A 14,632-nucleotide genomic window follows, 5' to 3' on the forward strand; every position below is an offset into this window, starting at 1 on the left:
TTGTCTGTTGATGGACATGGGGTTGTTTCTACCTTTTGGCTAGATAATGCTGCTATGAATATTCATGTACAAGTTTTTGTGGGGGCAGATGTTTTCATTTCTCTTGAGTGTATACCTCAGAGTGGCATTGCTGGGTCACTTGATAACTCTATGTTTAACGTTTTAAGGAGCTGTCAGACCATTTCCCAAAGTGGCCACACCTTTTTATAGTTCCTACATGGGCTCTAGGTCCTGTGTCCACAGTGCCTGCTGGGTAAGTCTACCCTGACCAGGACTGTCTTGTTCATCACTATGTTGCCAGGCACTAGGTGCCCTGACCCATAGCAGGTGCTTGATTAATATGTATTGAATGAATAAAAAAGTGAATAGATGGGCTCTTTTGAATATGCTGCTTGTAAATCTATAACCCTAAGATTCTGTTCAGACTCTGTCCTTAAAATCTCCTCTGTGAACCTCTTTCTGCCCCTTTCCAGGCATAACCATTATTCACTTCATCTTGTTGCTCCTGGAGTCTCTTGTCCTTGTCGCCCATGACTCCTCTGTCCGAGAGGAGGCTGAGAGTCCCTCCAGGGTTGAGGGTATCTTAGTCACCTCTGTGTCACCTTCTTCTAACACAGGGCTTGGCACAGAACAGATGCTCTGTGAGGGGCTGTAGGGAGGGGCAGCTGCACCCCAAACTCAGGAAAGGGGAGCCACAGGGGGAATTTGTGAGGAGGGGATTGTTCCAGGGGATCAGTGAGGCAGCAGGGAGGACATGGGGACCCTGCAGAAGCTGAGACTGCTGCTACCCGGACTCAGTTCCAGGTCTTGGACTCTGGAGGGTAGTGGAGACTAGGAGGTCCCCTCTCCCCAGCTGGGACGCTGCCCATTTTGCTACTTTCCCCAGGCCTGCCCCTGCCCTGCCCCCGGACTGCTCCAGGACAGGAGCTGGAACCCAGGCCTGGAGGCGGCTAAGTGAGACATGATGGGGACCCCACTTCTAGGACCTGTGCAGGGGACCAAATGGTAAGGAGGCCTCCGCACAATAGGCCTGTGGTTTTTACGTGGAAAGTCACTTGCAGACTCTTGGGGTGTGAAGGGCAGGTTTCAAGTGCGATTTACAAGGATCCGCGTTTATTCCACAGGCCAGTTGCCAATCATTCATATGTAGTTTTCCCATTTGTAAAGAACTTTCATTTCTGCTCCCAAGCCCTCCTAGTCCCAGCCCCCAAAGGCTGCTCATCAGTCTTTCCCCTCCGTCTTCTTGCACCCCACAGACCAGGGTGAATAATCCTGACTCCTATAGCCTGTGAACAGTCAGTTTATTGGGAACAGACAAGCCCAGAGGCTCAGGGCAGAGGTGGTTGGTCCCTGGGTGGGCGGGGCGTTGGCAGCACGAAGGGCGGGGCCTCTGGGGGTGGAGTCAGCCCAGCTCCTCCTCCTCCGTCTTGTCCCTGAGCCAGAGCCTCCAAGTGGGCTGGGCAGCCCCCCCATCACTGCAGCCAGGAAAACACGTTCATATCAGACCCCAAGCAAGAGGAGCTAAGGGGAGAGGGAGCAGGAATGGAGTGGCAATGTACTGAAGGTGGGTGTGAGGCTTGATTCCACGGAGCAAATAATGTCAGCTCAGAGGTTGTCCCTCTGTCCAGCAAATACTCCATGCCCCCTTGCCTGTGTTCTAGGTATTTTCCCACCATCAGCTGCCAATGTGAGCTCAGAAAAAAGATGTCTTTTCACAGTGTGAGTTCAACACATCTGAGCAGGTAAATCTACTGCCCAAAGACCACCTCTTTATTTGTGCGCCGAGAGGACACTGACAGGTCTTGTGTGACCCTGAAATCCTGAAACTTTGCTATGGAATTCAGAATGAGATTTTGGGGTGTCTCCTGTTGATATTTGTGATAGTGCATGTTTTAGGTGGGTGTTAAAAGAAGTTCACTTTTAGGTGCATGACAGTCAGAGGTAAGGGAGGTAAGGGACCCCTGGGTGTAGCAGGAGGCTGACTTTGTGGGGAAACATCCATGAGGTAAGCCAGCAAGCAGAGCTGTGATGTGCCCATTTGGCCTTCTCATCTGGAAAAGCAGTGGTTGGGGCTACTGCCATTCTCTTGGCCACACCAGGGCCTGACTCTCAGCAGGCCAGGGGTATGGGTGATGCTTTTCTTTCTTTGCATCCCACCCCCACCCCTAGGGTCTGCACACAGCTAAGTGAAAGATGTCTCTTGAAGATACCCGAGAGGTAGCTCCCAGTGAAAACCCAAGGGAAACCTGGGGCCTATACAGGAAGATGGGGTTTTGGAATATCTTTGTCTCCAGCCCCGGTCAGGGGGCGACATCCAGGAGGGGGATTGGCGTCCTGTTCCCTGGGCTTCTAGCCTCTGGGGCCCTGCTAACACTTGTGGTGGGAGGAGCCTCCCCCAGCCCCCAGCCTCATGCTGGAGCTCCGCCCACTCCCACAGCCCAGTAGCCCCTGGGGCTCGCAGGGAATGTAGAGTTCACTGGTGCCCACGAAGCTGCGGCCAGCACTGCTCTGGAGGACACTGGTGCTCCCTGGGCGGTACTCGGTCCTCAGCACAGGTGTGCTGACCACACATGGCTCGTACAGGACAGTGCCTTTCGAGCTGCTCACAGCTGTGGGCACAGGAAGGGACACTCAGCATCCTGCACTGTATGGCTCTAAGGGCATTTTCCTGAAATGTCTCAGCAAGGCCAGCCTACCCCCTTTGCTGCCACTTGCTTCTAAGGACACTCCCATGCCAGCTACCAACTTCCATGTCTCCCACGTCAGCCATAATAAAGTGCCTAGAAGTTGCCCTGTGCCTCTCTTCTTGCCGCAGAGCCTTGGCTTCTACTTCACCCTCTCTCACTTTCAGCTTGCCTGAGCCTGCTGTAACCCAGAAAAGCATTCCCTTGTCAGTATAGTGCCTTGTAGTTGGGGCTGTGAGGCACTGGGAGCTGCTTATCTGCTCCGAATTCTGACCCCAGAGTCTTGGCTAGACCTGAGGGAGAGCTTCTCCATCCTGCCAGGGACTCCTGGCAGACAGAACTCTCCCATTGGTGTGTGTGGGGCGTGCTGAGGTCTGGGAAGGAGGTGGTGTTGTCTGTCTATGTTGGGCTGATCAGTCCCCAAGACCCCAGGGCCTTTGGAGAGGGCTCATCTACTCACAGATATTCACGGGCCCAATGCCTTCACACAGCCTGGGGAGGAGAGGAAAGAAGACACGAGATGACTGCATCACAGATTAACAAGGCCATAAACTGGCAGCACCCCCTTCTCCTGCCCTCATCGTGGACCATGTTAACGAGACAGGCCTGCTGACTCTGTGCCACTCTGGCTTATCCGTGACTGCCCGTTGAGTAAGAGCAGCCAGAGGGCAGGAGCATATACACACCTGGTGCCCAGCCTTGACTAACCTCTGCTCCTCGCCCTCCAGCAGGCGCCTGTAGGTGGCGATCTCGATGTCCAGGCCCAGCTTGGAGTTCATCACCTCCTGGTACTCTTTGAGCAGGCAGGCCATGTCCTTCTTGGCCTTCTGCAGGGCCTCTTCCAGCCCCGCCAGCTTGCACTTGGCATCATTGAGGGCGGCCTCACCCTGCTGCTCAGCCTCAGCTATGGCACCCTCGAGTTTACAGCGCTGGGGGAGAGGGCACAGAAAGGCATCACTGAGGGCCCAGGGAGCCATAGGCTGACTCTCAGGAGAATAGAGAGAACATGGTCATTGTGAGACAACAGAAAAAATATGTATTGGTCTCTGCCCCCTGTTCCTGGCACAGAGCTCCTAATACTTTGTAATTTCGGAAGTGACAAGAACATTAGGAGCATCTCTTGTTCTAATATTTGGTCTTTGACCCTGACTTCAGATGGAGTTCCCTGGAGCCCTTGGGATTGCCCGAGTGATAGCGATCAGGTGGCTCTGGGTGGGCTCCTGGATGGTTCCTGGATGGGGGCTGCTCACCAAAGCCATGATTAGAAGCTTGGAATTTTCATCCCCATCACCCACTTCTCCAGAGAGGGGAGAGGGGCTGGAAATAGAGCTAAGCACTGATCATGCCTATGGGAATAAGCCTCCACAAAACCCCAAAAGTACAGGGTTCAGATAGCTTCCAGGTTGGTGAACACATAGAGGCGCTGGGAGAGCGGTGGGCTTGGAGAGAGTGTCAAAGCTCTGTGCCCTTTCCCATATACATACCTTGCCCTACACATCTCTTTCATCTGGATGTTCACCTCTATCCCTTATCAGGGTCTTTTATAAGAGACTGATTAACAGGAAGTTAACTCTTTTCCTAAGTTCTGTGAGCCACTGCAGTGAATTATTAGAACCAGAGGAGGGGTCAGGGGAACCTTGGACTTACAGTTGATTGGTTAGAAGCACAGGGGACAACCTGGACTTGGGATTGGCATCTCAAGTGGCTCAGTCTTGTGGGACTGAGTCCTTAACCCTGCAGGATCTGATGCTAAATCCAGGTAGATGGTGTCTGGATTGAGTTAAATTGTAGGACACCCAGCTGGTGTCAGAGAATTGCCTGTGTGGGAGGAACCCCTATCTGCAGTCAGAAGTGTTGTGAATATGGAAGTGGTGTGAGAGTCAGGGAGACACACAGGAGGAACAGTGAGTTTTTTCTACACTGTCATGGCTACAAACAGATTCAAATCTACTGACGGTTTCATCCTAGGATTGTGACATCTGGTTCCTCCAGAGAATTGGGACCAGTTCTCCTGTCTATAACACCTCAAGGAGTTCTGAGAGCTTCCTCTTAGATATGCTGAGCAATTTCTTTGGATCTAATAGAGTTTAGAGCTAACAGAGGTTAAGTGTCTGGCTGGCCTTCACCAGGCTACGAGAACAGAGGGGGTCTGATTTTAGGGACTCCTCAGAGTCACCTTGGGCTTCAGCATCCTGGAATGACAGTCCTTCGGGCTGGAAGGGATCATGGAGACCATCTTTCTGTGTTCCCACCTAGTGAGGCATCCTTGCTGTCTTTGGCAGTAGGTTGCCTGGCCTCTGTTGGGGTCCTGGCCGTTGTTGAGGTCACTCCTGCCATTGATCAGCTCTTTCTGTAGAAAGGTCTTGCTCCCTCTCAACTGAGACTGCACAAGTTTATTCCCTCTTTAACAGTGTTCCCCGGGAGGACGGACCAGCCCTGCATGACCTGGGAGCCCATCATGAGCCCTCAGAAAAGGGCTTCCAGCCTTACCTGGGCTTTTACAGCCTCAGTTTCTTGTTGCAGCCGCTGGACCCGCTTGTTCATTTCCAGGATCTCGTTCTTGCGGTTACGGAGGTTGTCACAGTGGCTCTCGGCTGCCAGCCGCAGCTCCTCGTACTGCCAGGACCAGAGGTCAGAGCCCAGGTGCCCCCACCGTGACCCCTCCTCGCCCCCTTGCTCCTTACCCCTCGGTTCTCCTCTGGTGGCTTCCCAGCTCAGATGCCCTCTGGATTTTTATACTTGTTCTGCTCTCCATCCCCTTTCCATTTCTGGTCAATTTGAGGGTCTTTTCCTGGGCTGCTCCTTATTCCCTTTTCAACTCCCCACCCTGAACCTTCAGCCTTATTACATTCTCCTTTAAGCTCCGCGCCCCCCTCCCCTCTGGTTATGTGTTCTGTGTCTCAGCCTTTCCTTTCTGCCCCAGAGCCTGAGGGTCTCCTGCGGGCCCTTGGGCCTGGGAAGGCCTTCTGTGCCCAGCCTGGGGACACTGAGCAGACCAGGGACTGAGGACGGACCACATCTGCCCACCAGGGTGAGTACCTTTGTTCAGTCCCCTTCGGAACAATTGAAAACAACTTTGGCTTAACACTTTTTTTTAATGTTTGCAACTCTGAATTCAATTTCTGAATAGCATGTTATAGATTACATTTATAGATTTTTAAAAATTTGCCAACTTGAGATGTTCTGCAGCTAATGGATGGGAGTGATTTGCATAGGAAATGCAAAATAAGAGATAAGCATAAATCACTCTCTTTGGCTCTTTTGTTATTTGTTTATTGTGGGAAATCCTTTCCTTGTCTAACCAGTCTCCACTCTCCCCTTCAAACAGAACTCTGCTTTTGTTTGAGGTGGCAATAAGCCCAGATAAGAAAATACTTCTCAGGCTTGTCATTACTAAGAATTTGACTATTGCTGGGAAGAGATTTCAAGAAAGTTCTTTAAAGTGGGGGATGACTCAGTTGGCATGTTTTCTTTGCCCTCTGTTCTTTTTCCTGCCCTGAGTGAACGTGTGAGATCACTGGTATGGCAGCCATTTTGGGAAGTGAGGCAGGCATGAAGATTAAAACAATGTTAAGGATGGCAGAACAGAAAGCTAGAAGGGAGGAGCCTGTGTCCCTGATGATGACATAGAAACTTCATGTCATCCGTGGGCAGTCTGTTTCTATAATTTAAGCTATTTGAGAAAAAAAGTAAAAAGTGAATTTCATTTTTTTTTCTGTTTGGATTTGTGATCCTCACAGCTAAATACAATCCTTAAATGATAGCTGTCTTTCTGGTTCTCACTTAGGAGGATGAGATAATTTTTCCTGAGCCCACCTGAATGATGGGTATCCCAGGAGAGCAACTGGAGGAGGGGCCAGCCGGAGCCGGCCACGCACGGGCCACAGCCTGAGTCACTGGGAGCTGACTCCAGGGTCTGATAGCTTTGATCACCGGAGATCTCCAGAAAACAGGCAGAGCACCGCTTGGGGCTCTGTCTGGGCAGTGGCACCCACTGCCTTCAGAAAAAAGTCCTAAGTACTCCTTGAAGCTCTGCAGACCTGCTGTGACCTGGCCTCAGGCTAACTCGCCAGCCCCACCTCCTTCATGGTGCTTCACACTGGGCACCTCACTTTCATGCTTTTGCTGCCTGTCTCCTGCTTCCCTTCAGCCAGACATACCCTGCCCCATGCTCTGCTTGCTGAAATTGTACTTGGCCTTCAAGATCCAGATCAAGTACCAATGTCTCTACCTTTCCAGAAACATCTGTTCCTGTCATCTTCATATTCCTTTAGCTGCTGCTGCTTGACCTTAGCAACCACTTCCTGCTACCTTGTTTTTGTTTGGTTGGTTATGTGTTTGTGTTTCTATCCCCTTGGACCATAACCTCTTTGTAGACAGGGAAGGATGGTCTGATTCTTACTGTCCTCGTGGTGCCACACACCTCAGTAAAGCCATCCTTTCTGCACACTCCATTTAAAACATTCCCACAATACTCCTTACACTTCACCCTGATTTCTTTTCTCCATGCCATGCATTGCCACCTGACATACATCCAACTCTATTTATTTATCTTGTTCACTGTCTGTCCCTCCACTGTCCCTGCCTCTAGAATGAGTGACATGGAGGCAGAGATTGCTGTCTGTTCTGGTCCCTGCTGGAACTGAGCATTGAAAATGGTGCTTGGCACATGAGGAATGCTCAAAAACCAGTTGTTGAATGAATAAATATGTGGATGAAAGAGTGAATTAATGAATGCATGGTGCCTTTCACAGACAGGGCAGGTGATTCTGAGATAATATTTGTTAAATCAAGTTGCCCTTGGGACTATCAACTACTCTCCCAGTAAGCCCCTAATTACCTAAGTCTGGGACCACCTTAATCACTGTTTCTGCTCTACCATTAGTAACCACTCTGTGCCATTAGTGCTTCCCACGCTTGAAGCCCAGAGCCCTCTCTGGTATCATTGCCAATTAGCATGTCTTAATTGCTGCTCAGAGGAGCACTTCCAACGACTTTGTGGTGAATAAAGCTGGAACACCCTGGCACCCTAATGATAGGCCTGGGCTTTCTGTGGGGTCCCCTCCCACATGCTCTGGCCTGAGGCTGGGAAGAAACAACAGGGGCTGGGGTTTATGGGGTTTGCTGTTGTGGTGGGGCATGGCGCTTGTTATCTCCTCACCCGTTTCCTGGGGGGTAGTGGGTCTGGGGTACCCCTGCCCAACCTGGGCCTCACCTGGCACTGGTACCAGGCCTCTGCCTCGGCTTTGCTGCGGCTCGCAATTTCGTCGTACTGGGCCTTGATCTCGGCAATGATGCTGTCCACGTCCAGCTCCCGGCTGTTGTCCATCTTCACAATGACCGAGGTCTCTGAGATCTGAGACTGGAGCAGGCAGATCTCCTGGGGGTGGGGGTGCCAGATGAAAAGAGTGAGTTCTTTGAGGAGAAAGGGAGGGAGGACAGTGGGGGGAAGGAAGGAGGAGAACTGGCTCTGACCTGCCTGCAGCATATTTGCATAGGATGTTGCATGGCTGTTCCAGGCCTTTAACACCGACCTGTTCCTCATCCCCACCCTCTAGTTATACAGGGACCCAGAGCCAAGGTGTGGGCGATCTGACTTCTGGGCATCTCACTGCCTGAGAACCAGGTAAATCATGTCCATGCTGATTTCCTCATGTTCTCACTGTTAAATCAGCTTGCCTTGAAATGCACCCACTGGGCAGGACCTTCCCACTCCATCATGCCCACGGCACTAGCCCCTGACGACCACCTGTGGGCGGCCTGGCTGCAGGTACCTCCTCATACAGGCCTTTCAGGAAGTCGATCTCCTGGACCAGAGCCTCCACGTTAGTCTCCAGGTCAGCCTTCATCAGGAAGGCCGTGTCCACATCCTGCAGCCAGAGCAGGGACAACCGTAAGCTGGAGGCCTGGAGAGAGTGTGAGGACCACCCTCTCTGCCCACTGGGCCACCTCCCAGGCAAGCTGGTGGCAGGTGGTAGGATGGGACCTACCTTTCCTCACTTAGGCCCGTGTGGAAGTAAAGGGGTTACAAAGCCAAGGGTTGGGGCGTCTCCAGCCTCAGGATCCCATGCCAGAGGGCCTGGCACCCTGGTGGGGAAGGATCTGAAGGGAGTGGGGTCTAAAGGAGCCTTGAGTGCAGCTTCTCAGAGCTCTGTGCAGAGTTTGGGCCAGAAAACACTGAGCTATCTGTATGAGGAATCACCTCTATTGTTTTCATCTTTTGGGATTTGAGTCAGAGTTTTTATTTTGATTTTGATTAGCCACATCCCCAGCTTTTTGGGCAGGTGTCGACACAACCCTTAACCAGGTTTGGCCCACATGAGTTGGGAGGTGGAGGCCAGGTCACTGCCCTTTGCAAGGGGCCGGGGGAGGCTAGCTTTCCTCTTTCCCAGGGTCAGTGGGATTGGTATGGGGTCTGTGGGGTGAGAGACCCTTTTGTGGGGTGGGTGGGCTACAGGCACATTTGGGCACAGTTCAGGGACTGAGTGTCCAGGGCAGCTGGGCCAGCTCCAGGGGCACTATCCCCCATGCCTTCCTCCCTCACCTTCTTCAAGGCAACAAAGTCATTCTCAGTGCAGGGCCGCAGGGAGAGCTCCTCTTCATACCTGGTGGAATGGGCAGGGAAAAAAACATTTTCGTGGGACTTTCAGCGTTTAGAAGGGGTTTTGGTATCAGGCCTAGGGGAAGGGGCCTTTGGGGGCAAATCTGTTTCTCCCTGACTGAATGTCCTAAGGAGTCACCAGGGCCAGCCCCTGTCTCTGGACACCTCTAGCTCCTCCAGCCTTTCTAGGCGACGATTATTATCACAGTCTCTCATTAGCCACTTGGCAAGTTTACCTCTGTCTTCCCCCCCCACCCCCAGCCCCCGAAAGCCTGTTCCTGCGATGACTCACCCTCTGGGAAGTCCTTGTTAAGGTTACCTTCATTCTATCTTGCTACTAAGGAAGCCCACTTCATCTAGTTGTTTCCTCTGGGAAGGTGGCCATAAGTTGGCTGCGTGTCGCTGGCATAGCTGTCTCTTCTGCGCTGCTCTGAGAGCTGGCTGCAGTCCCAGAAATCCCTGCTGACCCTGTGCCCCTTCTCGCCAGGAGAGTTGTGAGCCTGGCCTCTATCGGCAGCTCACTTACAGAGGTAGCAATTACCCCCTCTACCAGATCCATGGTGACAACCCTATTTCCTCTAGACTCCGAGAGAGCTCCTCTCCCACTCCCTGTCCCCCAGGGCAATGGAATCAGGGTTGAGGTTCAGTCTGGCTGGAATGATTCAGTTTGATGAACGACATCAATGCATTAAAAGCTTTGCTGCGCTTCCTGATGCCTATCCTTCCTTTTTGCAGCGGAACTCTGCCACTGCACGGGCCCCGGAGCCTGCTATGGGTTTGAATGCTGGCTCATCAGGGGCTAGTCATGTGACTTTGGGTAAGTGACCTGGCCTTTCTGTGCCTCAGTGTCATCACCTTCAGAATGAGGATAACACTGGTTCTGCCGCACAGAATTATTGTGAGTTAATATGTCACATGAGTTAGTATCTGCAAAGCAGTAGGCCCCGTGCCTGGCACAGGGTATATACTGTGTAAGATTGGCTATTGCTATTAAAATACCTCATTCTTCCCTATTGTCCCACTTTTAAAATCCAAAGTCCTCATCTTGAGCTGGAAACCATGTCTCCTGACCATCTTGTATCTTAACCATCAAGAAAGGCAATGCCTCTGCTGAGAGGACTCTTCTTCCCTCGCTGCCCCCCGGCCTCGCCACATCTTGCCTATCAGAGTCTTCTCGAGTTGTCCCCTTTCAGTTGGCACACTTTGGCCCTTCTTTGTCACTTGCTTCTGTCCTTCCCTTTTTATGGCATCTACTATGGACTCTTTTAGAAGAATCAACTAAAATGAAATTCACCCTGCAGGGCCCCAAGCAAATGGCACTTCCTGGTCCCTTCTGCTCTCTCACTCTCTTGGGAGTCTGCTCCCCATCTGCCCTGTACCCAGTACTTGCTCTTGTGCATGGAGTTCTATGCCAGACCAGGGCAACTTCAGGGAAGGAGCCCAACCAGCACAGCCTGTGGCACTGAGCAGGCATGTAATTAACACCAGCAGCATGAATGTCCCCCCAGCATGGCTCTGTTCCACTGACACACATCCCTTATGAACCACTGCTTTCAGCATATTTATGCCGTTTCTTGTCAGCGGAAATGTTTCTTAATTCTCCCCCACCAGCATGTGCTCTTGTGGGGCCTGGATTTGGAGAGACCCACCCAGGACTTGTGAGGCAAGTGCTCTGGGCCTCAAGCCTCTTGCGAGCACTGGACTTACTCACCTGCAAGCTCTTTATTAACTTATGCTTATCAAGTGTGTTTACCCACTGCAAGTCAGGCCCAGAGCTGTCCTGGGGTGGGGGGGCCTTAACCACAGGGAACCGGGAAGAGAGACAGGAGATGGAGACTGATAGTGGGAGGAGGGTGACTTCCAGCTGTGGGAGCCAGATATGGGGGATGTGGTAGCCTGGATGTCCTGGGAGGTGAAGCTAAGAGGGGCTTATCAAGAAGAAGGAACAGTGGGAGCAAGGCTTGGAGGGAAGAGGATTTGGGGGTTCATTTGGGGAATAAGAAGTAATTCAAAATCTGCAAAGGGATTGATGCAAGATAAAGCAGAACAGGCAGTAAGCAGAGCCCTGGAGCAGTGGAAATATCAGGAGAAAGAATGTGTTACATTGAGCTGAGGAAGGTCTTATTTAGGCAAGTGGTGGGAAAGGGAATAAAGACCAGTACATGATTTCAGAGTTTTTACCATGTGCCTCATGGGCAAGATCCTAGATGCTCTGCCTATGTTATCCCATTAATGTTCTACTACCCAGGGAACTGTTAGGGTGCCCATTTTCTAGATGGGGACACTGAGCCCAGGTTGTTTATGTATCTCTCTCCAGGTCCCCAAGTGGGGTGAGAGCAGTGCAGACTCACTTTTTCTTGTAGCCCTCCATTGCATCCTGGATGCCGCAGAGCTCCGACTCTAGCCTGGCCCGGTCTCCGGCCACACAGTCCAGCTGCCTCCGCAGGGTGCAGATGTAGGCCTCGAAGATGGGCTCTATGTTGCTCTGGCAGCACCTCTGCTGCTGCATGAAGTTCCACTTGGTCTCCAGAAGCTTGTTCTTCTGCTCCAGGAACCGGACCTGCAGCCAACAACAGGATGCTACTGGGCAGCAGGGACCCTGAGGACCATGGCTTGGAGAGAGTAAGTTGTGGCAATAGGGCACCAGAACCAGTTTGTGCTCTTACTACCAACACACTGCTGCCAAAGTGCCAGAATGTTCAGATTAGGGTCTCTGTGTAGACTGATACCCAATGATATGTTTCTGTGTCTCCCCTGCCTGGGGGAGTTTATAGGACCCCACCTGCCACCCAGGGGCTGCATTGTAGTAGAAGGATTACTGTCGCAAGAGGCCTGGGGCAAGTCCATCTCCCAGCCCTGCCTGCCTGCTTCCCATTAGTCTTGCAACCTTGGCCAAACCACTCATCCCTTCAAGCCCCCCTTTGCTTCCTGAAGCAACTACTTGGGTTGTGGATGGCAAGCATGTTGTAAATCCTCGTACTAGTGTAAGCTGATGATGTTATGATGACATTACACTTAGGAGTTCTGGCTTTCTTCAGCCACAGCCCTGGGGCGCTCAGGGCAGAAGGTTGGATCAAAGGCTTTGTCACTCGGAGCCCTTTTCACCTAGGCTGCCACAACCTGCCGTGGGTTCAATCAAAAAATGTCCACATCACTGTAACGTGGAGACCTGTTGGCCCACCTCCTCCATTCCTGTGGCTTGGAGACTGAGATCAGGAGAAGCTGAGAGAGAAGATCACAGTGACCCCATTAGTCACTGGCAAAGGGAGCAGGGTCTCCTGTCCTTGCCCTGGGATTTACCATACTGTGTGTTGTCTCTCAAGAAAAACTACAGAGGAAGTTATGTTGCAGTGGTGTGTGTGACATTGCTGATGATCAGGCCCCACGTTGTTACAGTGAGTTTATCACCAGAATTTGATGAGCTTTAAAAGTAAAATTAAGTATAACAAGTTCCCATTTATGAAAACACGTTTCTTTTGGGGGTACCTTTGCTATATTGCCTCCTTTAATTCTCCTGCCATCATTGCTTCCTTTCCCCCCGGGGGTAGCCAGGTCTCTTAAGCTGAGAGGTGAGCGGCTGGCACAGGATCTCAGGGAAACAGGACTAGAGCCAAACCCCGGATGACCCAGGTCTCCTGCCTTCTGGCCCAGGACATTTTGCCCTAAACCTTGAGGTCACCAGAAACACTGGCTCAGCCCTTGGCATGTATCCTGACCCCAAGAACCCGCCTGGGGTGTGGGGACAGGCCTAGGGGCAGCTGAGGGTGATGGCCAGTTCAGTGTCATCCACAGTTGGCATGTCACCCTTCCCTACAGCCTTTCAGAGCTGTGGCTCCAACAACTACTTTGTGTGCCCAGCTCTGAATACTCCACCCTCACCCCAGACCTAAGCTGGTGGCAAATTCTGGGGTCACGGCACCCATCCCTTCTTCTAAGTGCCGGGGTCTCCCCCCAGCTCAAGCTCTCAGAAGGCGCCAGTCTGTTGTTAAAGCCACATCAGGAAAGGCTGTGCTCTGCTCTTTGGTCTTTTTTTTTCTGTATCTATCATTGCCTTGGAAGTTCTTCTTATAGTCTGACCTCAGGCAACCTTGGTGATTTTATCAGGTCACATCAGAGAGAGATGACATATTTTAAAAAAAGGACTAGCAAGCAGAAATGTCTAGTGCTGAGCCTGATCTAACCAGATCTAGTGGTTGTGGAGTACACAATGAATCAGTTGTGTCTTCGATACCATTGGTCTCTTCCTACTCCCTGGACCAGACAGGGTGTTCTCTGCATCCCGTGGCCCTAGACCCTGGGGCCCTCCCTCTTACCTTGTTGATGAAGGAGGCAAAGCGGTTATTGAGGCACTTGATCTGCTCCTTTTCGTCTGTCTTCACCCTCTGCACGGTTGGGTCGATCTCTAGCTCAAGTGGGACCAGCAGGTTCTCATTGATGGTGACAGGGGTGATACAGGCAGAAGGCCCACAGGCAGCCCCCACTCGGTACCCGAAGCCAGGCGGGCCGCACCTGGGGGCGACCCGGGGCCTCCCGAAGCCCACATTGCACAGGCTCCGTGAGCCAAGGCAGCCCAGGGCCCGGAGGCCCCCAGTGCCTCCGGGCCAGCATGGCCCCTTGCTCACCGCATAGTGGGTGACCATCCGGGGGAGCACAGCTGAGCATGAGCTGAAGCTCCTACTGCCGCTTCCGGAGCCCTGCTGGAAGGTGCGGCACTGCATGGCAGGAGAGAGAGGCAGGGAGGTGGGCTCTGGTGGGGACAATGGGAAGCACGATTATCAGGTCAGCTCAGCTTCCACCCTTTTATCTGGTGGGAGATGGAGGCTGAGCCGGATCAAACCCTAAACCACCATTAAATCAGGTTTATGAGCTTGGGACATTGGCAGCTGCTAAATGCAAAGTGGATAATTAGGGTAGCAAAGAGCAAAGAGAAGGAGCCAATGGTCGATGCTGGTGGGCCCTATAAAATTTCTATTTGTCCTCCTTCCTTGTTTACAGGGTGATGAGAGGGCCAAGCAGACAGAAGTGTTTGGTGTAGTCAGTGGCTCAGCCTCAAGGAAAGGGAGAGCTGAGATTTTATGCCATTTCACTGTGGGGGTGGGGGTGAATCATGTACCCTGGCTGCCTTGGGATTAAAGACCAAATCAGACATGCATGAGGAGGCTCCATCTCTCCAAGGCTGTTTTTATGTTTTCCTGCAGCTGCTTCAGACCCAAGTGCCCTCTATGGGTTCCTCAGTGAGCCTAGATGCTCCCAGGGAGAAAGGCTTTTGGGATGGGAAGCCCCCCTAAGCAGGCTGGGCCTCGCCCTCCTCAGGCCAGGCAGGTCCTGGCTCCGGCTCAGCAGCCCC

At 52.2% G+C, this 14,632-nt stretch overlaps 1 protein-coding gene across 3 annotated transcripts; it reads right to left on the reverse strand.

The window, feature by feature from the left end:
* Positions 1 to 1,284: 1,284 nt before the first annotated feature.
* Positions 1,285 to 14,068, reverse strand: KRT82 (keratin 82). Of its 3 annotated transcripts, XM_057486635.1 has the most exons (10): positions 13,599 to 14,066; positions 11,637 to 11,845; positions 9,229 to 9,289; positions 8,459 to 8,554; positions 7,900 to 8,064; positions 5,175 to 5,300; positions 3,393 to 3,613; positions 3,145 to 3,176; positions 2,478 to 2,609; positions 1,285 to 1,475 (listed from the first exon to the last, which is right to left on the reverse strand). In XM_057486635.1, exons 1-10 carry the CDS (start codon positions 14,001 to 14,003, stop codon positions 1,297 to 1,299), a joined length of 1,626 nt encoding a protein of 541 aa, XP_057342618.1. In that variant the 5' UTR covers positions 14,004 to 14,066; the 3' UTR covers positions 1,285 to 1,296. The 3 variants fall into 3 exon arrangements, with proteins under 3 accessions (XP_057342618.1, XP_057342619.1, XP_036770945.2); XM_057486636.1 differs by lacking the exon at positions 2,478 to 2,609 and having other exon boundaries at positions 13,599 to 14,068; XM_036915050.2 differs by having other exon boundaries at positions 1,285 to 2,609.
* Between the last annotated feature and the right edge of the window lie 564 nt (positions 14,069 to 14,632).

The sequence above is a fragment of the Manis pentadactyla genome, chromosome 10 (genome assembly GCF_030020395.1).
Source record: "Manis pentadactyla isolate mManPen7 chromosome 10, mManPen7.hap1, whole genome shotgun sequence".
NCBI classification, from domain to species: domain Eukaryota; kingdom Metazoa; phylum Chordata; class Mammalia; order Pholidota; family Manidae; genus Manis; species Manis pentadactyla.

Coding starts and splice junctions, on each gene's coding strand:
- KRT82 (XM_057486635.1), bottom strand. CDS start 14,003: ATGCAGTGCCGCACCTTCCAGCAGGGCTCCGGAAGCGGCAGTAGGAGC. Junction 8,555..9,228: donor ACTTTGTTGCCTTGAAGAAG/GTGAGGGAGGAA, acceptor CTCTGGCTGCAG/GATGTGGACACGGCCTTCCT. Junction 8,065..8,458: donor TGAAAGGCCTGTATGAGGAG/GTACCTGCAGCC, acceptor CCCCACCCCCAG/GAGATCTGCCTGCTCCAGTC.